Below are 25,227 nucleotides of genomic sequence, written 5' to 3' on the forward strand. Positions count from 1 at the left end.
TGCTAACATCTTGCATTACTTACATTTGTCAAAACTAAGAAACTGACATTGGTATGTTACTCTTAACTAAACTTCAGACTTTATGTGAATTTGGCCAACAACTGACTTTTGAAACAGTTGGAGGTGAACTTGATTCCAGGGTGAAGGTCTGGTGTTTAAAAGTTTTAGAAGTGGTCTGTGTGCTTTGATATGAGCACTGTTCTGTCAGTGTAAAGCCAGTAGCTTCTATTTTAGATAGGATTTTGATGTATTTTCTTTTGAACATTTCTGTATGGTACCAATATTTGGTAGAGCTTAACTCCTCTTATCTCTGTGGCCTCATTTTTATCGATCACTTTTGTTAGTTTTAACTTAGCTAGTGATAGGAAAGAATGGTTTTCTGGCATAAGAATATTTTGGAGTCTCTCAAATATTCCCTTAAAAGGAAATATTTATTTATCTAAAGCAAAAATTAAGCTGCATTTTATAAAGATGTTCTCTTCTCTCAGTTTTTTTCCATTTTCTTGTTCATTTATTCCTTTTTATCAGATCTTCAATGTAAATACGGCTTTTAGAAAAGTCTGTTTTTTTTTTCATTTTAAGTATTTACTCAAGGACCAGCTATCAAGGAGTAATAAATGAAAGTGGAAATGAAAGAGACTTGGCCTGGGTTGATAGTGGATATAAATGGGCCTTATGGGCCATAAACCACTTTGACCAATTAGAGTGTGACCTTACTTGGCTTTGTGTGATAGAATCTTTGTGGGTATTTATGAGATTTGTAGCCGTAGCCCACAGATAACGGCTTTTCTTAGAATTGCTTTCTTTCCCTCTTAACCCTCTTTAAAACTAAAGAAAAATAGACAAATAGCATATATATATGTAATTTCCCTTCTGGTCTCAATGTACATTCCAAGTTAAGGACATCAGGTCACATTTGGATTTATAGCCCTTCAGTATTTCTGCTGTCATCTTATAGTAATTGCTCAAGAAGTTTAGCTCCCACAAATCTTTATGATAAGAAGTTTCAGCTACTTTTTTTCCTAGTTGTTTTGATGAGATCCCCTTTTTTCACACTGGGAGTTTCTGGACTTACCAGGAAGCAGGCACCCTGGGATCCCTGTGAAGCTGTTTGCATCACCGTATGAAGCCAGAAGAATTAAAATGGCAGCTCTTTCATCCTTGGGCATGTGTGTTCCTCATTCAGCTCAGAACTGAGATTTCTGTGAAATGGTCCCTTTGCTTAGGAATTCACCCGCTATTTGGAGATAGAGAATGAAGCGTGTTGAAAGAAATTAAAACAGAAATAAAAACAAATAAACAAAAAGTCCCTGATAAAAGAAAAATGGGTGAGCATGGAGAAGGATGGCTGACTGAACCTAGTGACAGTCCCAATTGCCTCTCGCACAGCATGGTGTGGAAACGCGGGATGTGGTGGCAGACACTCTGCTTTCCACTTGGAGCAAGGATGGGGCAGAGAGACCCTGAGCCAGCATCAGCCAGGCCAGGAGGGTGCCATCGATGGCGTGTGAGTTTGGGAGAAAGGCAGTAAAGATCCCCATATAACGTCTCTCCGGGGTGCTGGGACCTTGCAGAGTCCGATACCAGACACCAGCCCTAGCCAGGGTGCTGTGAGGAGGGACAGGTGTTATCAGGTCCTCAGATGTCAGCAGGGCCCGGGTACCAGGCCAGTGCTTTTTCTATCTGATCATCACTGGCAGCCTGGCTAGCAACTGAGAAAGGGAGGAAAGACTTTCCCAAACTTCAAACACTAGATCGATTGTTTCGGATCCCATGCTTAGAACTGAACTCTGCTCTGGTCAGTTCTGAGATGTCTAAAGCACGACATGCAGTGCAATCTAGAGAATGGTGGTGTTTATCTTTCTAACACATGGAAGAGCACAACTGGTGACAGTCAAATTAATTTCATTTTGTTTTGGTTTTCCATCGGCCCTTTACAATTTAGTCAGTAAGAGTAATCTTCTCGGGTTCCTAGAACAGTAGCATCGCACTCTATATTGCTCGTTAGAATCAACCGGTGAGTTTTAATTGTTGTTTTATCTTATTTCATTGTTTAAGACACATTCCTGGGGCCCATCTCTGGCAATTCTGATTCAGTGGCTCCGGCTTTGGCATTTTTCATTTTTGAGATTCCCAGTGACTCCAATGTACAGCCAAGTGTGAGAGTCACTGGTCTGGATGGGAGCTCTGACCCAAGTAAGATTTTTCTGCTCATTGTTGAGTAACAGACAATCCTTTGGTCACTTGAGGTTGCAGACAAAATCTCAACTGAGAAACAGGATGTCTCTTCTGAGTTAGAAACCAACTCTGGACTTGTTTTGAGGGTCAGTGTCCTCTCCCCTCCCAGTTTGGGCTGGCAGCATGGGGGCGGGGGCTGGAGCTCGCTAATGAGGCGGAGGGGTTGGGCTTGGGGTACAGAGGGTGGGGAAGTGTGCTGGCTGGTGGCTCTGTGCTCTTGGGACCTGGCGGTGTTCAATGCCGATTCACCGATCTTGTTTCCTGGAGACCTTTGTGGAGATTCCTCTCTCTGCAGCCCCCTCTCCTGCAGTTCCCACGACATAAATGCATTTCTGTTCTGGCTGCTGGAAGCACCTCCTTCCTCAGCACCCAGGAATGCAGCTTTGGGGGTCCCTCTGGCCCTCTGGACTCCTCGTGCAGACTTCCTCCATCTGGTCCACGGGGAACCCTAGTGATCCCTTGTTCTGCCTGACATTTCTGGATGTACAGGTGGAACCCAAACGTTCCACCACAGGTGGCCTGAGCCTTCTCTGGCAGAGCCAGACACTTGTCCTCTGGGCCTTTCGCCTGCAGAGAACACAGGACACGTCCTCAAGCGCAGCCGGTGGAAGCCTCATGGTGGGGTGGTGACGTTGGTAACACTTCTCCCCAAAGAAACTTCTTTATAAGTCCTTCCTTTTTCTCTTCTCTCTGGGACCTTTTGAAGTCTCAGCGTGAATCAGATGTTTCAAAGGACAGTGGATTCAGTTCTCAGCCATTTCCTTTGTGAATTCCGCCTGTGAGTGTCTCATGTTCACTTTGGTGTCGGTTACTAAGGCAGGAGAGTCTTGCTTAACATCCTGTTGTACTAGAAACCTAGGATTTTGAACAATTTGTCAGATCTGTCTGGAGGTTTAACAAACAGAGGGCGCTGGGCTACCCACCAACAGGCAATAAAACAAAGCCCTTTCTCCCAATAATAGAAAACACTGCAACCACCCATAAAATGATGAAAGATGAAGAAACCCTTGGGCTTTCATTTCTGTCCCCTGCTTCTGTTTGTGGTGGTCTTTACCCTGGCTTCTAATTCCCAGGGATGTCCCCGTCCCGCTATTAGGCAGGATTTACTCATGGAAGGCAGGAAGGAAAGCTGTTCAGCTGAAAGTGTGCAGAAATTGCAGGCAATAAAGAATTAAGCACCACTTCGAATGTTCTCTTTTTGTGGAAGCCATTGAACAGAAAAACTAAATGGAATAGGTAGAACCTCAAAAATTTTACTTTTAATGAGTTAACTCCTGTCTTTTGCTATGGATCCAAATGACTCATTCATATCTGGTGTTTGAGCTTGGAATTTAAACATAGTTATCCCTCTCTCCTCATTATTCCAAAGGAAGCTTGGCACAGGGGGAAGGGTTTGGGTTTGGAACTCAGATCTGATTCACATAAGAGTTCTGTCTTTCACGACCTGTGTGGCTTTGAGTGATTTCCTTACCACCTCTAAACCTAGCTTTGCTTCTCTGTAAAATGTAGGGTTCTAGCACCTCCTTAGAAGGTGGTTGTGAAGATGAGCGTCTGGGAGTGCCCTCAGGGTACCTGACCCGGAATAGGGAGGAGCTCAGTGTGGTCCTCTCCTGAGGGAGGTGTGAGAGCATAATGACACGGTACCCATCCTCACGTCCCTTTGTGCTTATGCCCTATAGCCTTTAGGAAGAAACTTGCTGACCAGAAACGCTTTTCTCTCGGCTTTGGCTTTGTCCTCCCTCATCTAGAGACTTGGGCTTGCCCAGAGAAGAGGACCTCCAGACTCTGCCCCCTGACTACCTGAGCTTTCTAGACTAGGCCCTTTCAGGAGAAAACTAAGTCAGCATTGGGCTCCTAGAGAGGGTGGGTGAATGTGAGCTCTCTCAGATGTCTAAGCTGTCTCCTCCCCCTCTCCATTTGGAGTGGGGTCCAGACATGTGCCACTGGGGACAAAACACACCTCTTGCCCTTACCCCTAATATTTTCTGCAGTCGCTGCCCTCCCCCCTCAACATTTAGGTATGCTATTTTCAGGTTTGCTCTACGCTTCACTGAAAAAATTACTATCCTTTATGTCCACTGGGGCCTTTGGACTTTGGTCAAACTTGCCATGGAGTTGTAAACCAGGGTTTCTCAAACTTTGATGAGCAATTAGATCTCCTGGGAATCCTGTTAAATGCAGATTCTGATGCTATGAGTCTGGAGAAGGGCTTAGAGTCTGCATTTCTAACAAGCTCCCAGATGGTGCTCAAAATCCATGGACCACGCTTTGAGTAGTAAGGGTAGTTCGCTTCTGCCCTGCAGAACCTAGCCAGGGTCAGTGGTGGGGGTGGGGGTGTGAGCACTGAAAGAACTGGTCAGGCATCCATCGAGGTCACCTCACTGACTCTCCAAGGGTATTAACCAGCAATAATGATAAAAATATGGAATAGTTGGTGCACAGAGATGCACTCTGATCGGGCTTGGCAAAAGGTAGGATGGCTTAAGGAGGTTTGGGAGAGTGAATAAGTAGAGACAGCAGTGCAGGCACAAACATAGAAAGCATGGGGTTATCTGAGGATTCTCTAAAGATTCTGCTGTATCCTATTTAGCTTACAGGTCAAAAATAAGACTTGTCTAAGATGAAATTGATCCATTATGTGGATGTCACTGGAATTCAATCCCACCTATAGAGAAGTCCCTTCATGAGCACGAATGTGTGGGTGGAGACTGAGTGGAGATTAGGAGTGGTGAGGGTACCTTTTAAGCACAATTCTAGCAGAAATTCATGGCAGAGAGATTGCTTGTGAGTGCCATGAGGAAGAAACCTGGAGCCTTTGTTAGCATCTTTTGATTAGATAGCACAAGTTCTAAGAATTTTCAAGGTCAGATATTACTGTAAACGTGAACACGTTGATTGCTTAAGAGTGGATTCTCCTGTTGAAATCATTAATCAAATGATTAATACTTTAGGCTTGGAACAAGCCTAGCCAGAGCACTAGATGATAAAACACCCGGGTTTTAAAGCTTTCCATTCTTTAGGCTGTACATAAAGAGTGCCTTTAAGGCCCACTCATTCAGGAAGAATGTCACAGCTCAAGAATGCTCATTCACACAAGCAGTGGGAGTCAGTGACTTATGCTGCCTAATTTGGGAGCAGTTGCCTCCTATGCAAAATGCGCGTCAGGAGCAAACTATAAATATTGGAAGAGTTTTCCCCACAGCTTTTCATTTGTGCCGTTTTATCCAAGGACTCATGACGTCTGGATGAACTAGAGCTCTCTACAGCACTTAGAATTGCCCTCGAACTGGCCTGTTTAGGTTTGGTGTACTTAGGCCAAAGAATGTACGGTGGGGAAATTTCTCCAAATGCTACACATTAAGAAAATATAAAGCCCCCCACTACTTGTTCTTAAGGCCATTTGTCAGGACCCATGTCTTGTCCTGGGAGTGAAAGGACAGAAAGTTTTACTTGCTTTTCTGCCTTAAAAATGGAGAAGGGTATAGTTCAGCTATAGACTCATAATAATCATGATAATTAAGATTTATACTTAAATAGCTCTTTTGGTCTCAAGAGTACTAATGTTAATTAATTATGCCTCCTGAAGCACCTGAGGAGTTGCCAAGCCAATGTTATTATCCTCTTCTGTCGGATGCAGACTCCTTTGTTACAGAAAATGGGAAGAGGCTCCCAGTGCTTCATGGCACAGTAATGGTTCATCCAGAAAGAAAACCCAGACGTCCGAACCCCTGACGTTTTCAGGCCCCGAGTTCAGCCTGCCATTTAGACAGGGAAGAGGAGAAGGATCTGGAAATCAAAAGGCAGACTGCCTTGAGTTAGAAAACACTGTTGACAAAGCAAGGGCAGTTTATTTGAAAAGAACAAATCTTTTGCTATGCCTTTATCATATGGAATTCTTTGAAATATTTTTTAAGATCACACTAAAAAGAGTCTGCAAAAAGAATTGCAAGAAAAGTCTTAAATTTTTTTTTTTTAGAGCATTAGAGAGAGACTAAAAGCTTAAAGGAAAGAAACAGATGTGTCTCTTGGCCTCCACTATTATTTTTATCTTCAGAGCAGAATGGAAGTGAACCCTCTGGTCAGGCTACCTATCTTCCCACAGTTTTTTTTTAATCCTACAAATGTGCTTTTCCTTTTACTGTAGAGTTTTACAGTTAAAAAGTCATAAAGATTTTCTCGTGAAGATTTATATAAAGTCATAAGATTTACTCACCAGCTATAAATGAGATTAGAAAATGGAAGTAAACAGGTCCTTGCATGAAGTCATTTAGCATGGAATTAAGAGGATGGCGGAGTGCTTTGGTTTGATATTGTTGAGGGGAGAAAAATGATTTTATCGTCCATGTTTAGAAGCCTAAATGCCCAAAGGGTCTGTGTCTTGGAGGTGCAGACATGACACGTTGAATACAAAGCTTTGTCAGGAGTGTGTGTGTGGTTATAATACAGTTTCCATTGCTCTTTTCACTTGGGGCGTTTCAGATTTCAGGCTGCACTCTGGACCTTAGTCCTCTTCCCATAATTCCTGACAACATGCCTTGGGTCAAGAATGAGGTACTGACAGAAATGGAAGAATTTGTTGCACCCATCTTCTCAGACCATAAAGAGATGCAGTCCTTTTTCCCTCTCCTTGAGTTTTGGTTGACCTTTTGACTTTTTTTTGGCCAATAGCAAATGGGAGAAATAACACTGCGTCAGTTCTGAGTCTAGACTTTAGGTTGGTTGGAGATAAACACCAACCTTGGGAAAGAGGTTGTGGAGGATTACGAAGATATGGAGAGAAGCCCAGCCAGCCCCAAGTTGTCCCAGTCATACCAGCCGAGGGGCATGGAGGGAAGGGAAGCCAACTTGGATCTTGCAGTCCCAGCTGGACGTGGAGCCCACTAAGCACTGCCCAAATTGAAGAAGTAGGGCAAATAAATGGTTGTTATTCTTATTGTTTTAATAATAATAAAAAAAAAAGCACGAGATACTAGTGAGTGTAGCACCTGGAGATGCTCAGCAGACTCTTGGGAAGATAGTACTTGAACATCAGACAAGCAGACATTGGCACTCGTCTGGTTTTGGTTGGTGTAGCTTCTGCTCTTGGGTGAGCTGTGGAGGTAGAGATGGTCTGCTGCTTGTTCAGAATGCCAGTGGGTTAAGGGAGTTCCAGGATGTCCATATTTTATTCTGGAGATTCCCAACAGAAAGCGTTAGGTCTTGAGGCCACCTCTGCTACCTCTGTCTAAGATTTCTTACTCAAACAGAGCTACTCGGATAGTCTTCGAGGAAACATAACCCTTCTCAAATCTCCACGACAAGTGCATTACTCAAGTGCATTTATCTTTCATTCATTCTCTTTTCACTGGCTTTTCCCCTTCTAGCTCATGTTTGTCTTTTCTCACTCACCTTTTAATCCTGATTATCTCCCAACAGCGGTTCCTACCTTTAGCATATGACGGTACATAATGAATGAATTTAAACTAAGTAAATTAGACTTTAAAATGGCAGGGTATCTTCAAAATTTGACCATTGCCAAAAGTCTAAAAAGGAAATGGTGATTTTTTTTCCTGTGTCTGCATTTAAAATGATGTTAATAACTACTGTGCTATTTGTGTGTAAACCTCACTGGAGGTTAGCTTGACTGAGAAGTTGCTAGAAGCAAAATAATCTGCTTGATAAGCTGGGGTCAGCTGGAGTAATGTGACCCTGGCTTTTCATAAAGTCCAGGTCTGTGCATCCGTCCACACGGCAGGCCTCCTAAGCCTTCGTACAGAAAGAGGCATTTCTTTCTTTCGATGAGTAGGTCCTCGTCAGACATAGTACAGTACGGTAGGGAAGGAAAAAAAAACCCATTATTGTTCCTCCTACGTTGTCTTTCTGTGAGTTTCATAATCTTGCACTAAACTTGGCTAATCCTGACAATGAAAGTGAAATGACAGTACTTCTCATGCATCTGGGACAATGAAGCTAGGAAAATATAGTGCTTCTCAGAAAGTGTAGACATGACCTAATGGTTTTGATGGTGAATTTGGTAGAAAAGGCATGCACTGATATGAATTGGAAGTCTGGAAAAGGACCTGTTTTCCAGATTCTGAGCTAACCTATTTCCTTTTGATCCCACCCCAAACCCCAGTTTTCTGTACCTGACATTTGCTAAATTGAATTGATTCGACATTTTGGATCTTCCTGGGGCTTTGTGTGAGTAATGTGTTTGGGTGTTCCTTTCTGCGATGAACCTGAATACACCTGTATGTCAGTCATATTCACTGAAGCCCTTTCACGTGTGGCGTAGATACATCTGGCTCTGAATCCTGAGTCTTTTTACTTTCTTATGGAATCAGGTGGTGGCTACATGTGGAGTTGCTGAGAGCATGAGAATAAATCAGGGTGACTGACTGGTCCCAATTTTAGCACTACAAGTCCTATGTCCAGGGAAAGCCCTCATCCTGGACAATTTGCAAGGATTTGTTCGGAACTATCCCAGTTTTAAAACTTAAACTCCTTGGCCTCAGGCAATCTTGGTTGGTTGGTTGGTTAATCTAGTACAAATGAGGGTCCACATACTTATATCCAAATACTTAAAAAATGTACATCCAGTTAAGGAATTGTTAAATAGGTTCTATCCTCCTACCTTGGCAAATGTATGTTCATAATGACCTGAAAGCCTGGGTCTGAAGATCAAATTCTCAGACTCTTGGAGTTCCAAGCCAGAACATAGTGGTTTTGGTAGAGCTGGTCCCGGCCATGTCCCCTGCCCTGTGCCTCCAGCTACATGGCGAGAGGTATAATGAGAGGGGATGGGTGTGCATGTGGACACCTCAGCCCACCCGTTCTCGCTCAGTCGTCACCCCACCCTTGGGGTCTTGAGTCAGAGGGAGGGAGCTCACACTGATGGTGAGGCCGCCTGGAGCTGACCAATGTAGGGGAGAGGCTGCCTAGTCCCAGCAAGTGTGTGGGGGGCCTGTGTTGAGGGAACTCTGGGTCCCAGGGACCTGGAGTCAGGTCTAGAAGTGAAGAGTACACTCTAGTGGGCGGATGCCTTGCAAATTCAGATGGTAGGTTGAGGGCACAGTGAGAAGGGGATCTGAGTGGGTTCTTCTAAAGTAACAGATTACTGTTACTTTAGAAGAATTACAAGTTCAAAGAATGACTTGCTCTCTTGGGATTATAGAACCTTTCCTTCAGCAGGGGTGGAAAATCCTCATCTTGAGGGGACACCATTAGGTCCAGGGACATTGCAAAGAGAAAGGACTTCAGGGGATGAGTGGGTGTCCTGCAAATGATATTCCCAGGGCTGCTCCTGGGATATTCTCCTGCTTTATTCACTGAATTACCCCTCAACCTGCAGGGCAACTTTCAAGATCCTTCTCAGGAATGTCATATCAGCTACAAATAATTCTGACAATGCATATCAGCATTTTGTAACTCAAAGCTACTTTGAAGTGGTGTTTGAGATTATGAAACTCAAAATACAATTGAAAATGACTGGAATCGATAACTTAGCATGAATTCATCAGAAGTGGCTGCACAGGTTGTGCACTGCACAATTCCAGATGGTTCCATTAACATAGATGATAGTCTTAATGGTGCCCCCAGGAGTTGTACAAAACATGGACTGCATGGCAGTATGTAGCATCCCTGAATCGAAGTGCCCAACAATCTACTTAATTTTTCCCCTGCTAAAATAGATATTCTTCTAGTTGAACTGGGTTGAAATTCTAATTTAGCATTAGGACTACTTTTATTTGGTTCTTCATTTAGACTAACCTTGATTCTTCACTGGGGAACACATGAACAGAAACTTGGCTCAAGTTTCACTTATGTTAAGTATTTTTCTGCTAAGAGTTCAGAAATGAAATGAGAACCAAGTAAACTTTATGGTTTACAAATTTTACTTTTTCACATGGTAAGGAAAGACTAAAAGCATAGAAAGTGGCTTTGGAAATTCATTGTGTAATCACTTAAATATTACATCAAAATTTAATTCCAAGCAGGCTTTCATATAGACACCCAGTTACTTCTCAGTGAAGAGTAAGTAGCAAATGTTTTTTGGCACTGTTTTTTTTTTACATCTTTTTTGGAGTATAATTGCTTTACAATGGTGTGTTAGTTTCTGCTGTATAACAAAGTGAATCAGTTATACATATACATATGTTCCCATATCTCTTCCCTCTTGCGTCTCCCTCCCTCCCACCCTCCCTATCCCACCCCTCCAGGCGGTCACATAGCACCGAGCTGATCTCCCTGCGCTATGCAGCTGCTTCCCACTAGCTATCTACCTTACGTTTGGTAGTGTATATATTGTCCATGCCTTTCGCTCGCTTTGTCACAGCTTACCCTTCCCCCTCCCCATATCCTCAAGTCCATTCTCTAGTAGGTCTGTGTCTTTATTCCTGTCTTACCCCTAGGTTCTTCATGACATTTTTTTCCTTAAATTCCATATATATGTGTTAGCATATGGTATTTGTCTTTCTCTTTCTGACTTACTTCACGCTGTATGACACACTCTAGGTCTATCCACCTCATTACAAATAGCTCAATTTCATTTCTTTTTATGGCTGAGTAATATTCCATTGTATATATGTGCCACATCTTCTTTATCCATTCATCCGAAGATGGACGCTTAGGTTGTTTCCATCTCTTGGCTATTGTAAATAGAGCTGCAATGAACATTTTGGTGTGTGACTCTTTTTGAATTATGGTTTTCTCAGGGTATATGCCCAGTAATGGGATTGCTGGGTCAGATGGTAGTTCTACTTGTAGTTTTTTAAGGAACCTCCATACCGTTCTCCACAGTGGGTGTATCAATTTACATTCCCACCAACAGTGCAAGAGGGTTCCCTTTTCTCCACACCCTCGCCAGCATTTATTGTTTCTAGATTTTTTGATGATGGCCATTCTGACTGGTGGGAGATGATATCTCATTGTAGTTTTGATTTGCATTTCTCTAATGATTAATGAAGTTGAGCATTCTTTCATGTGTTTGTTGGCACTCTGTATATCTTCTTTGGAAAAATGTCTATTTAGGTCTTCTGCCCATTTTTGGATCGGGTTGTTTGTTTTTTTGTTATTGAGCTGCATGAGCTGCTTATAAATTTTGGAGATTAATCCTTTGTCAGTTGCTTCATTTGCAAATATTTTCTCCCATTCTGAGGGTTGTCTTTTGGTCTTCTTTATGGTTTACCTTGCTGTGCAAAAGCTTTGAAGTTTCATTAGGTCCCATTTGTTTATTTTTGTTTTTATTTCCATTTATCTAGGAGGTGGGTCAAAAAGGATCTTGCTGTGATTTATGTCATAGAGTGTTCTGCCTATGTTTTCCGCTAAGAGTTTGATAGTTTCTGGCCTTACATCTGGTCTTTAATCCATTTTGAGCTTATTTTTGTGTATGGTGTTACGGAGCGATCTAATCTCATACTTTTACATGTACCTGTCCAGTTTTCCCAGCACCACTTATTGAAGAGGCTGTCCTTTCTCCACTGTACACTCCTGCGTCCTTTATCAAAGATAAGGTGACCATATGTGTGTGGGTTTACCTCTGGGCTTTCTATCCTGTTCCATTGATCTATCTTTCTGTTTTTCTGCCAGTACCATACTGTCTTGATTACTGTAGCTTTGTAGTATAGTCTGAAGTCAGGGAGCCTGATTCCTCCAGCGCCGTTTTTCGTTCTCAGGATTGCTTTGGCTATTCGGGGTCCTTTGTGTTTCCATACAAATTGTGAAATTTTTTGTTCTAGTTCTTTGAAAACTACCAGTGGTAGTTTGATAGGGATTGCATTGAATCTGTAGATTGCTTTGGGTAGTATAGTCATTTTCACAACGTTGACTCTTCCAATCCAAGAACATGGTTATTTCTCCAACTATTTGTATCATCTTTAATTTCTTTCATCAGTGTCTTATAATTTTCTGCATATAGGTGTTTTGTCTCCATAGGTAGGTTTATTCCTAGATATTTTATTCTTTCTGTTGCAATGGTAAATGGGAGTGTTTTCTTGATTTCACTTTCAGATGTTTCATCATTAGTGTATAGGAATGCCAGAGATTTCTGTGCATTAATTTTGTATCCTGCTACTTTACCAAATTCATTGATTAGCTCTGGTAGTTTTCTGGTAGCACCTTTAGGATTCTCTATGTATAGTATCATGTCATCTGCAAACAGTGACAGCTTTACTTCTTCTTTTCCGATTTGGATTCCTTTTATTTCCTTTTCTTCTCTGCTTGCTGTGGCTAAATCTTCCAAAACTATGTTGAATAAGAGTGGTAGAGTGGGCAACCTTGTCTTGTTCCTGATCTTAGTGGAAATGCTTTCAGTTTTTCACCACTGAGGACGATGTTGGCTGTGGGTTTGTCATATATGGCCTCTATTATGTTGAGGAAAGTTCCCTCTATGCCTACTTTCTGCAGGATTTTTATCATAAATGGGTGTTGAATTTTGTCAAAAGCTTTCTCTGCATCTATTGAGATGATCATATGGTTTTTCTCCTTCAATTTGTTAATATGGTTTATCACATTGATTGATTTGCGTATATTGAAGAATCCTTGCATTCCTGGGATAAACCCCACTTGATCATGGTGTATGATCCTTTTAATGTGCTATTGGATTCTGTTTGCTAGTATTTTGTTGAGGATTTTTGCATCTATGTTCATCAGTGATATTGGCCTGTAGTTTTCTTTCTTTGTGACATCCTTGTCTGGGTTTGGTATCATGGTGATGGTGGCCTCGTAGAGTGAGTTTGGGAGTGTTCCTCCCTCTGCTATATTTTGGAAGAGTTTGAGAAGGATAGGTGTTAGCTCTTCTCTAAATGTTTGATAGAATTTGCCTGTGAAGCCATCTGGTCCTGGGCTTTTGTTTGTTGGAAGATTTTAAATCACAGTTTCGATTTCAGTGCTTGTGATTGGTCTGTTCGTATTTTCTATTTCTTCCTGATTCAGTCTTGGCAGGTTGTGCATTTCTAAGAATTTGTCCATTTCTTCCAAGTTGTCCATGTTATTGGCATAGAGTTGCTTGTAGTAATCTCTCATGATCTTTTGTATTTCTACAGTGTCAGTTGTTACTTCTCCTTTTTCATTTCTAATTCTATTGATTTGAGTCTTCTCCCTTTTTTTCTTGATGAGTCTGGCTAATGGTTAATCAATTTTGTTTATCTTCTCAAAGAACCAGCTTTTAGTTTGATTGATCTTTGCTATCGTTTCCTTCATTTCTTTTGCATTTATTTCTGATCTGATCTTTATGATTTCTTTCCTTCTGCTAACTTTGGGTTTTATTTGTTCTTCTTTCTCTAATTGCTTTAGGTGCAAGGTTAGTTTGTTTATTCGAGATGTTTCCTGTTTCTTAAGGTAGGATTGTATTGCTATAAGCTTCCCTCTTAGAACTACTTTTGCTGCATGCCATAGGTTTTGGGTCGTTGTGTCTCCATTGTCATTTGTATCTAGGTATTTTTTAATTTCCTCTTTGATTTCTTCAGTGATCACTTCGTTATTAAGTAGTGTATTGTTTAGCCTCCATGTGTTTGTATATTTTACAGAACTTTTCCTGTAATTGATATCTAGTCTCATAGCGTTGTGGTCAGAAAAGATATTTGAAACAATTTCAGTTTTCTTAAATTTACCAAGGCTTGACTTGTGACCCAAGATATGATCTATCCTGGAGAATGTTCCATGAGCACTACAGAAAAATGTGTATTCTGTTGTTTTTGGATGGAATGTCCTATAAATATTAATTAAGTCCATCTTGTTTAATGTATCATTTAAAGCTTGTGTTTCCTTATTTATTTTCATTTTGGATGATGTGTCCATTGGTGAAAGTGGGGTGTTAAAGTCCCCTACTATGAATGTGTTACTGTCGATTTCCCCTTTTATGGCTGTTAGTATTTGCCTTATGTATTGAGGTGCTCCTATGTTGGGTGCATAAATATTTCCAATTGTTATATCTTCTTCTTAGATCGATCCCTTGATCATTATGTAGTATCCTTCTTTGTCTCTTCTAATAGTCTTTATGTTAAAGTCTATTTTTTCTGATATGAGAATTGCTACTCCAGCTTTCTTTTGGTTTCCATTTACATGAAATACCTTTTCCCATCCCCTTACTTTCAGTCTGTATGTGTCTCTAGGTCTGAAGTGGGTCTCTTGTAGACAGCATATATATGGGTCTTGTTTTTGTATCCATTCAGCCAATCTGTGTCTTTTGGTGGGAGCATTTAGTCCATTTACATTTAAGGTAATTATCGATATGTATGTTCCTATTCCCATTTTCTTAATTGTTTTGGGCTCGTTATTGTAGGTCTTTTCCTTCTCTTGTGCTTCTTGCCTAGAGAAGTTCCTTTAGCAGTTGTTATAGAGCTGGTTCGGTGGTGCTGAACTCTCTCAGCTTTTGCTTGTCTGTAAAGGTTTTAATTTCTCCATCAAATCTGAATGAGATCCTTGCTGGGTAGAGTAATCTTGGTTGCAGGTTTTTCTCCTTCATCACTTTAAATATGTCCTGCCAGTCCTTTCTGGCTTGCAGAGTTTCTGCTGAAAGCTCAGCTCTTAACCTTATAGGGATTCCCTTGTGTGTTATTTGTTGTTTTTCCCTTGCTGCTGTTAATGTGTTTTCTTTGTATTTAATTTTTGACAGTTTGATTAATATGTGTCTTGATGTATTTCTCCCTGGATTTATCCTGTATGGGACTCTCTGTGATTCCTGGACTTGATTAACTATTTCCTTTCCCATATTAGGGAAGTTTTCAACTATAATCTCTTCAAATATCGTCTCAGTCCCTTTTTCTTTTCTCTTCTTCTTCTGGAACCCCTATAATTCGAATGTTAGTGCATTTAATGTTGTCCCAGAGTTCTCTGAGACTTCCTCTATTCTTTTCATTCTTTTTTCTTTATTCTGCTCTGCAGTAGTTATTTCCACTACTTTATCTTCCAGGTCACTTATCCGTTCTTCTGCCTCAGTTATTCTGCTATTGATCCCATCTAGAGTATTTTTCATTTCATTTATTGTGTTTTTCATCGTTGTTTGTTTCGTCTTTAGTTCTTCTAGTTACTTGTTAAATGTTTATTGCATTTTGTCCATTCTATTTCCAAGATTTTGAATCAACTTTATCATTATTCTGAATTCTTTTTCAGGTAGACTGCCTATTTCCTCTTCATTAATGTCTAGTGGGTTTTTATCTTGCTCCTTCATCTGATGTGTGTTTTTCTGTCTCCTCATTTTGCTTATCTTACTGTGTTTGGGGTCTCCTTTTTGCAGGCTGCAGGTTCGTAGTTCCCGTTGTTTTTGGTGTCTGTCCCCAGTGGCTAAGGTTGGTTCAGTGGGTTGTGTAGGCTTCCTGGTGGAGGGGAGTAGTGCCTGTGTTCTGGTGGATGAGGCTGGATCTTGTCTTTCTGGTGGGCAGGTCCACGTCTGGTGGTGTGTTTTGGGGTGTCTGTGGACTTATTATGATTTTAGTCAGCCTCTCTGCTAATGGGTGGGGTTGTGTTCCTGTGTTGCTAGTTGTTTGGCATAGGATGTCCAGCACTGTAGCTTGCTGGTCGTTGAGTGAAGCTGGGAGCTGGTGTTGAGATGGAGATCTCTGGGAGATTTTCCCTGTTTGATATTATGTGGAGCTGGGAGGTCTCTTGTGGACCAGTGTCCTCAAGTTGGCTCTCACACCTGAGAGGCAGAGCACTGACTCCTGGCTGCAGCACCAAGAGCCTTTTATCCACAAGGCTCAGAATAAAAGTAGAAAGAATGAATTAATAGAAGGAGAAAGAAAGAAAGAAGCAAAGAAAGAAAGGAGGGAGGGAGGGAGGAGGGAAGGAAGGAGGGAGGGAAAGAAGAAAGAAAGAAGATGAAGTAAAATAAAATAAAGTAAGATAAAATATAATAAATTTATTAAAATGAAAAAAAATTAAGAAAAAATAGAAAAAAAAATTAAAAAAAAGAAAAAAAAACGGACGGATAGAACCGTAGGACAAATGGTGGAAGCAAAGCTGTACAGCATAGATATTGCTCTCAAAGTCCACCTCCTCAATTTGGGATGATTCGTTGCCTATTCATGTATTCCACAGACATCAAGTTGATTGTGGAGCTTTAATCCGATGCTTCTGAGGCTGCTGGGAGAGATTTCCCTTTTTCTTCTTTGTTCTCACAGCTCCCAGGGGCTCAGCTTTTGATTTGACCCCGCCTCTTCGTGTAGGTCGCCGGAGGGCGTCTGTTCTCCGCTCAGACAGTACGGTGTTAAAGGAGCCGCTGATTCGGGGGCTCTGGCTCACGCAGGCCGGGGAGAGGGAGGTGCTCGGAGTGCGGGTCGAGCCTGCGGCGGCCGAGGCCGGCATGACGTTGCACGAGCCTTAGGCGCTCCGTGAGTTATCCTGGGGAAGCTGTCCCTGGATCCTGCGACCCTGGCAGTGGCAGGCTGGACAGGCTCCCCGGAAGAGGTGTGTGGATAGTAACCTGTGTTCGCACACAGGCTTCTTGGTGGCGGCAGCAGCAGCCTTAGTGTCTCATGCCCGTGTCTGGGGTCCGCGCTTTTAGCTGCAGCTCGCGCCCGTCTCTGCAGCCCCTTTAAGCAGCGCTCTTAATCCCCTCTCCTCGTGCACCAGGAAACAAAGAGGCAAGAAACAGTCTCTTGCCTCTTCGGCAGGTCCAGACTTTTTTCCAGACTCCCTCCCGGCTAGCCGTGGCGCACTAACCCCCTGCAGGCTGTGTTCACGCCGCCAATCCCAGTCCTCTTCAGGTGCTCCGACCGAAGCCCGAGCCTCAGCTCCCAGCCCCGCCCGCCCCGGCGGGGGAGCAGACAAGCCTCTCAGCCTGGTGAGTGCCGGTCGGCCCTGATCCTCTGTGCGGGAATCTCTCCGCTTTGCCGTCTGCAGCGCTGTTGCTGTGCTCTCCTCCACGGCTCCGAAGCTTTCCCCCTCCGCCACCCGCAGTCTCCACCCGCGAAGGGGCTTCCTAGTGTGTGGAAAACTTTCCTCCTTCACAGCTCCCTCCCACTGGTGCAGGTCCCGTCCCTATTCTTTTTTCTTTTGCCCTACCCAGGTACGTGGGGGGTTTCTTGCCTTTTGGGAGGTCTGAGGTCTTCTGCCAGCATTCAGTAGGTGTTCTGTAGGAGTTGTTCCACGTGTAGATGTATTTCTGGTGTATCTGTGGGGAGGAAGGTGATCTCCGCGTCTTACTCTTCCGCCATCTTCCCGGAAGCCTTCACCGGCTCTTTTTGACAGTGATTTTAAAAAGTTAAAAAATTTTTCGTTTTTTGCAAATTCTCTTAGGAATATTTTTAAATGAATATTCTGACCATCTTGGAGACTAAAGACACATCCAAAATAATTAAATGATATACTCTTGAATTTCTCTGTGATATAACATTTATTTATAATCTCAGTAGAGAAAGTACATTTGTTTTTCTATGTTGTATTAGGGTTAAAAAAAAATAAGGGTTTATTCTGTCATAGAAATGTCCCTGAAGACCAAGTGGAGAGCAAAATTATGCTTTAGGTATTATTGTCTTAGGCTGGTTAATAACGTCTTTGTGAATACAAATGGACGTGCCACAACATAGTTTGAAAGTAACCCCCAGATCATCAGAGAATAACAAAAGTGGTATAGAAATGATCTGTTTCTGGAATAGAAATACCAAAGTTACAATTAAAATGACCAAGTGTTTAATAGAAACAGTTTTAAAAAAAGGAAATGGTCATAATTCATTGTTGAATATTTTCTTGCTAAAGTGATTTGTAAATTCTGTTTATCCTTTTCTTTCCTTTTTTGGAAGAGGGATGGAGGTTGTGGGCTTGGAGAGAGCAACAAGGTTAACATGAAGCAAACCTAGAATTTCAGATTTTATTCCCCTGTCCTATAAAATAGTCTATTCAATTAGAAAACTTTCAATGTATATTTAGCTGATTTTAGTGAGTATAAGTTAGTAATTTTTAAACTTCAAATGCATACTTAACAAGATATCTTTGTTTTGTTTTCTTTTTAGGTGCAAACCCAAATTATCCTGATGTAATTTATGAAGGTAGCTATCCTGTGGTCTGTATTTTTTTCAAAATGTTTGTCTAAAATGAAATAAAACAATTAAAAGAAGAACTAACTTTAAGCTCAGTTAAGTATATACTTCAAGCATGACATAGGCCAAAATAATATTTCAAAAATCATTCAGTATTGATGGCTGTTTTCCCTTGATATTTACAATGCCTGTAAATAACGTTTTCTCTCTCCTGCTTGTTCTTGGAAGTAGTAAATCCATTGCGCTGCAACAGACATTTTGTTTCCATAATTGGGAACTAATTACCTGTTTAAAAGCCATGACTACCAAGAAAAGGGAGGTGTATCAGTTTCTGGCCGTGACAGTAAAGCCAATTCAAAATTATGTTTCTTACAAAATGAGGAAGGCTGGCTCACACACAGGAGCCTCAGAGGCAGGGCATGTTTTTTTTTTTTTAATTAAATTTATTTATTTATGGCTGTGTTGGGTCTTCGTTTCTGTGCGAGGGCTTTCTCTAGTTGCGGCAAGCGGGGGCCACTCTTCATCGAGGTGCGCAGGCCTCTCACTATCACGGCCTCTCTTGCTGCGGAGCACAGGCTCCAGACGCGCAGGCCCAGTAGCTGCGGCTCACGGGCCTAGTTGCTCTGCGGCGTGTGGGATCTTCCCAGACCAGGGCTCGAACCCGTGTCCCCTACATTGGCAGGCGGATTCTCAACCACTGTGCCACCAGGGAAGCCCCAGGGCACGTTTTAAGGTTGGTGAAACCAGCAGCTCAACCATGTCATCAGGGATCCAAGTTTTTTTTTTATCTCTGCACTCTCCTGCCCATTGTACTGGCTTCACTGAAGGCTGGTTTCTCTTACGGTTTTAAGATGAGTCATTCACATTGATGAGAGAAAGGGAAGAGCTTTTGAAAGTGTTCCAGAAGAAGGAGAACTTTCCCAGAGACCTCCACCAAGCCCTCCTGTATCTGATTCAAGACTCAGTTGGGTCATGGTCCATTTTTGCCTCCAGTGCTGAGAAGAGGGCTGGATTATCCTTGACTAGCTAGACCCACGCCTAGAGTTTCGATCAGCTTCCCCAGAGGATGTGCTTGATCCCCTTGAATAAAATGGGGTTCTTCTAGGAATGTGGAAAGGGAGAAACCCAAAGATTCACTATATTAGCTTACCAAATATATTTACTTTGCTATTTTAACTGAATCCCAGGGCTGTTTTACTAGGTATGAAAATCCATCTTTAACAGTTTTCAAACCACCTTCATGACCAGGGGGCTTCCGTTTGGGGAAGTGGCAGGCTAAATTTCAAGACCTGGCTTGAAATTTAAGATTGATTAAAACTTACATTGATTAAAAAGATACATTTATATATTTATTCTATAAAATCTATTCTTTAATTTTATATACACACCTTGACAAATGTGTATATTTATATTATAAATATAGTTTATAATTTTAATATAAAACAATTCTCTGTATGTTTATTGTACGTGTGTATATTTAACTTGAGCTAATTTTAACTAGGGAATTACATTGTCTTTACCTGCTTTATGCATGTTAAGCCATCTTTCCTCCAAGCTGTGGTTTGGATAATTTTGTGCATGTGATTTGTGTATTTTTATTTTTATTTGTTCTGATATGGCTTAAAGAAAGTATGTCAAATTGTGTCACAGAGAAATATGTTTGAATTGTGATTTTCAGTTTTAAAATTATGTTTTGGACTCCTTTCCAATAACTTTTAAGACTCTAAAAATGTCATCTTTCCATTGGTCTCAGGTCACACTTTGGATCTTTGGGCTACAATGTCATGATATTAAACTATAGATACTTCAGTGGTTTAATTTTGCATGAGTAGCTGGATATAATATGAAAAGGGAAAATAAGCAAATAAATGATATCTCCTACTGTTTGATTGAAATATTAATAAGTTCTAATATATTCAAAATGAAAATGGTGAGAATGTAGTTTTGCAGTTAAAAATAAAACAGCTACAGATAGAAAATATATGCTTTTTCTGTTAATTTTCTTTCACATTCAAAGGAACACTCTGCTAGTAAAATTATAATTTAAATTGGTTGCCCTAAGGCCAGCTTGATAATTCTACCAAGGGAAGATTAGCTAGGGCTGACTTAATGAGTTTGTTTGTTCAGGATGGAAATTGAAGGCACCATACCTATTTAGAATAAAAATACAAAAATTTATAAACAGCATGGTCTGCAATAAGCTTACCAAAAACTTTTTATGACTTTTATATGTAATATGTTAATAAAAACTTTGCCTACAAAAAAATCATTTACTTATATCCTGATCCCTGTAGACTAAAATTGATTCAGAAGAGCAACTACATTTGAGAACTGAGGAACATACCCTCACATTCTAAATGTTGTATTGGGTGAAGTTTCCCTACACATTAATTCTGAAGCTGATATATTGGCAATTCAGAACTCTTCAAAAAAGTTCAGATGTGGACCCAAGTTCCCTAATGGTGCCGGTTCCACATTCTACCTTGAGTGCTTCTGCCTTGGAAATCAGAGCTGCTGATTTCAAGCCTGGTTCATGTCTAGGCTCTGATGCCTTCTTGCCAGTTGACTTTAGAGTAGTCATTTAACATCCCTTAGCTCTCATTCTGCAGCTGTAAAACTTGTGGTTAGACTCGATTTCCAAAGACCCTTCCAGGTCTGTAAATCTGACTCTTACATGATCGATTCTTTTTGTATTTCATTAAATACTTTATCAGAAAAGGAATATATTCTATGTGCAAAGAAAAATCCTAGACCTGGCTTGGAATTTGACCAAACAAAACAGTGATGTAAAGATCTGGGCTGAATATAATTTTCGCATCGCACAGTCCTAACGCTGCAATGGATTTAACCCAATGGCTGGTCACGCTTCTCCCCAGCCACGCTGTCAGTGGTTTGGAATCTTGTAATTTGTCTTGCTTCATTCTGGGTTGTACTGTGGCCTCATGTTTGTTGGCAGCCTAATGACAACTTCATGCTTCCTTCTTTTTCCCCTTTCTCCAATTTAAGATTACGGGACTGCAGCAAATGACATTGGGGACACACGAACAGAAGTAATGAAATCCCTTCCACAGATGTTGCTGACAAAACCGGTCGGGAACATCTCTCGGTGAGTGGGATACTTAGTGTTTCGTAGAATGGTTCTGAGCATTTTGGATGCTTGAATGTTGGAGGAATGGAGCTGCTTCAGTGCGAGTCTTTCAACAAAACATTTTTATTGTTCAGCTATAAATAGAGTGTTGAAGTGTGGAGGAACTAATGGAAAGGTTTAAGAGAGTGATAAAGGTACCATATAGCCTCTGACCTATTGCTGGTGATTCCTGTTTTAAATATCTGTCCTTTAAAAGATTATTACTAGAAGAGCAAGAAACCAGCTTTCTCATTCAGGGACATGTAGAGTTCTTTCTGTCTCCACACCTGTCTCCTTAAATATTTTAATAAAAATTTCAGTGCCCACCAAATGTAAGGAATCCAGTAGGTTCTGGAAGGGACAGGCCGTGGGGGGATATAAACATACGAATGAAACACATATCTGTCCCTTTGGAGCTTACACTTAAATTAAGTCAGAGACCTGAGACGTGAATATTAGCACCTAAATTACAAACAGAGGCTGAGCAAGGCAATGCGAGAGAGCGAAGGAGAGGGGCAGGCGCCCTGTTCCTTCCTGCTGGGAGAGCCAGAGGAGTCTTTGTGGGACAGGTGGCCTTTTCCATGGCCTGTGTGGAATGCCTGGGATTTGGACATAGCGGAAACGAAGGGCAGGGCGTTTTGGGTGTGTGAGCCTGAGCCTGCAGTCTGGAAGCATTCTTGCTTGGAAGGTAAGGCGTATGAGGGAGGGCAGTCCGAGGCAGGGCCATGAGGTCTTGAACCACAGTGCCAGGTAGTTAGCTTTATGGCGCAGGGAGGAGCGTTGAAGGGGGCGTGAGTGAGCAGCAGGGCTGCATCTCCCTAGGACTGTGTGGCGGGGCTGGTCTGTCAGCTGCTCAGGTCAAAACCCAGCAGATTCCTCCATTCTTTTCTTTTCCTCCCTGTCTTGTGCGCCCAGTCTAACATCCCGTGAGTTCTGCCTCCTTGTAAACCACCAACCCATCCATATCTCCCCACCTCCCCAGCCTCAGCCACAGGCTAACCCAGGGGCTGGCAAACTATGGCCCTCGGGCCAAGTCTGGCTTATGCCTGTTTGGGGGCAGTCTACAGGCTAAGAATAGGTTTTACATTTTAAGTGGTTTGAAAAAAAAAATCAAAAGAAGCGTGACATTTTGTGACAAATGAAAATTTTATGAAATTCACATGTCAGTGTCCATAAATAAAGTTTTATTGGAACACAGTCATGCCTATTTACATATCATCTGTGGCTACTTTTGCGCTACAGGGGCATGTGGAGTAGTTGCAGCAAAGTCTGTATGGCCTGCAATGCTGGAAATATTTACCATCTGGCCCTTTGCCGAGAAAGTTTGCCACAATTGCTTGTTCCTGGATGACTGCCACAGCCTCCTACCCTGTCCCCCCCTCCCACTCTTGTGATCTTCTGGCCTTTCTCCATATAGCAGCCTGAGTGACTTTTTTAAATAAGTTTTTTATTTTATAAGTTTCATCTGTACTATCTTGTGATCCAACATCTGAATACACTAAAAAGTGATCATCCCCAGAAGTCTAGTTGGTATCTGTCACCATACAGTTGACCTCATTTACCCATTTTGCCCACCCCCAGTTCCCTTCCTTTCTGGTAACCACTAATCTGATCTCTGTATCTATGAGTCTGTTTCTATTTTGTTTTCTTTGTTTGCTTGTTTTTTTTTTTGTTTGTTTGATTCTACAAATGAGTGAAATCATATGGTATTTGTCTTTCTCTGTATGACTTATTTCAGTTAACATAATACCTTTAAGGTCCGTCCATGTTGTCACAAATGGCAGGATTTCATTGTTTTTAATGGCTGAGTAATATTCCATTGTGTATATATACCACATCTTCTTTATCCATTTGTCTATTGATGAACACTTAGGTTGTTACCACATCTTGGCTATTGTAAATAGTGCTGCATTGAACATACAGGTGCATATATCCTTTTGAATTAGTGTTTTCGTGTTCTTGTATAAATAGCCAGAAGTGGAATAGCTGGGTCATGTGGTAGTTCTATTTTGAAGTTCAGGAATCTCCATACTGTTTTACATAGTGGCTGCACTAATTTACAGCCGCACCAACAGTGTATGAGGATTCCCTTTTCTCAGCATCCTTGACAACATTTGTTATTTCTTGCTTTTCAATAATAGCCATACAAACAGGTGTGAGGTGATATCTCACTGCGGTTCTGATTTGCATTTCCCTAATAATTAGTGATGTTGAACATCTTTTCATGTGCTTATTGGCCATCTGTATGTCTTTGGGAAAATGTCTATTCAGATCTCCTGTACATTTTTAATCTGGTTGTTTGTTTTTCTATTGTTGAGTTGTATGAGTTCTTTATATATTTTGGATCTTAACCCCTTATCAGATATGTGATTTGCAAACATCTTCTTCCACTCAGGAGGTTGAATTTTTATTTTGATAATGGTTTCCTTCACTGTGCAGAGCTTTTTAGTTTGATGTAGTACCATTTGTTTATTTTTGCTTTTGTTTCCCTTGCCTTTGGATTCAGATCCACAAAAACATTAAAACTAATGTCAATGAGGTTACTGCCTATGTTTTCCTCTAAGAATTTTATGGTTTCAGGTCTTACATTCAAATCTTTAATCCATTTTGAGTTAATTTTTGTGTGTGGCATGAGATAGTGGTCTAGTTTCATTCTTTTGCTTGTGGCTGTCCAGTTTTCCCTGCACCATTTATTGAAGAGACTATCCTTTTTCCATTGTATGTTCTTTGCTCCTTTGTTGTAAATTAATTGTCCATATACGTATGGGTTTATTTCTGGGTTCTCACTGCTGTTCTCTTGATCTGTGTGTCTGTTTTTGTGCCAGTACTGTATTGTTTTGATTACTATAGTTTTGTAGTACAGTTTGAAATCAGGGAGTGAGATACCTCCAGCTTTGTTCTTCTTTCTCATGATAGTTTTGGCTATTTGGGTTCTTTAGTGGTACTATTCAAATTTTAGGATTATTTGTCCTAGGTCTATGAGATATGCCATTGGAATTTTGATAGGGATTACAGTGAATCTGTAGATTACTTTGGGTACTATGGACATTTTAACAATATTAATTCTTCCAGTTCTTGAATATGGAATATCTTTCCACTTATTTGTGTCTTTTTCAATTTCTTTCATCAGGGTTTTACAGTTTTCCGTGTGTTGGTCTTTCACTTTTGGTTAAATTTATTCCTAGTTATTTTATTCTTTTGGTGCAATTGTAAATGGGATTATTTTCTTAATTTCTCTTTCTGATAGATCATTATTAGTGTATAGAAATGCCGTACATTTTATCATGTCATCTGAAAATCATGACAGTTTTTACTTCCTCCTTTCTGATTTGGATGCCTTTTATTTCTTTTTCTTGCCTAATTTCTATGACTAGGACTTCCAACCTTGTGTTGAATGAAAGTGGCAAGAGTGGGCATCCTTGTCTTGATCCTGATCTTAGATGAAAAGCTTTCTGCTTTTCACTACTGAGTATGATGTTAGCTGTGGGTTTGTCATGTATGGCCTTTATTATGTTGAAGTATGTTCCCTCTGTACCCATTTCATTGAGTTGTTATCATAAGTGGATGTTGAATTTTGTTAGGTGCTTTTTTCTTCATTTATTGAGATGATCATGTGATTGTTTACCCTTCATTTTGTTAATGTTATGTATCACATTGATTGATTTGCAAATATTGAACCATCCTTGAATTCCTGGAATAAATTATATTTCATTGTGGTGTATGATCCTTTTAATGCATTATTGGATATGTTTTGCTAATATTCGTTGAGGATTTTTGCATCTGTGTTCATCAGGAATATTGGCCGGTAATTCTCTCTTTTTTTGTGGTGTCCTTGTCTGGTTTTGGTATCAGGAAAATGCTAGCTTTGTAGAATGTGTTTGGAAGGCTTCCTTCCTCTTCAATTTTCTG

The 25,227-nt window shown here is 41.0% G+C and overlaps 1 protein-coding gene across 1 annotated transcript in view; it reads left to right on the plus strand.

Moving 5' to 3' along the window:
* Positions 1-25,227, plus strand: part of NTRK2 (neurotrophic receptor tyrosine kinase 2) — a 383,752-nt gene that overhangs the window by 65,881 nt on the left and 292,644 nt on the right. The window contains 3 exon segments of the mRNA XM_032634641.1: positions 18,165-18,200; positions 21,198-21,227; positions 21,230-21,297. Coding sequence (XP_032490532.1) covers positions 18,165-18,200; positions 21,198-21,227; positions 21,230-21,297 — 134 coding nt within the window.

Source organism: Phocoena sinus, chromosome 6 (genome assembly GCF_008692025.1).
Source record: "Phocoena sinus isolate mPhoSin1 chromosome 6, mPhoSin1.pri, whole genome shotgun sequence".
NCBI lineage: Eukaryota > Metazoa > Chordata > Mammalia > Artiodactyla > Phocoenidae > Phocoena > Phocoena sinus.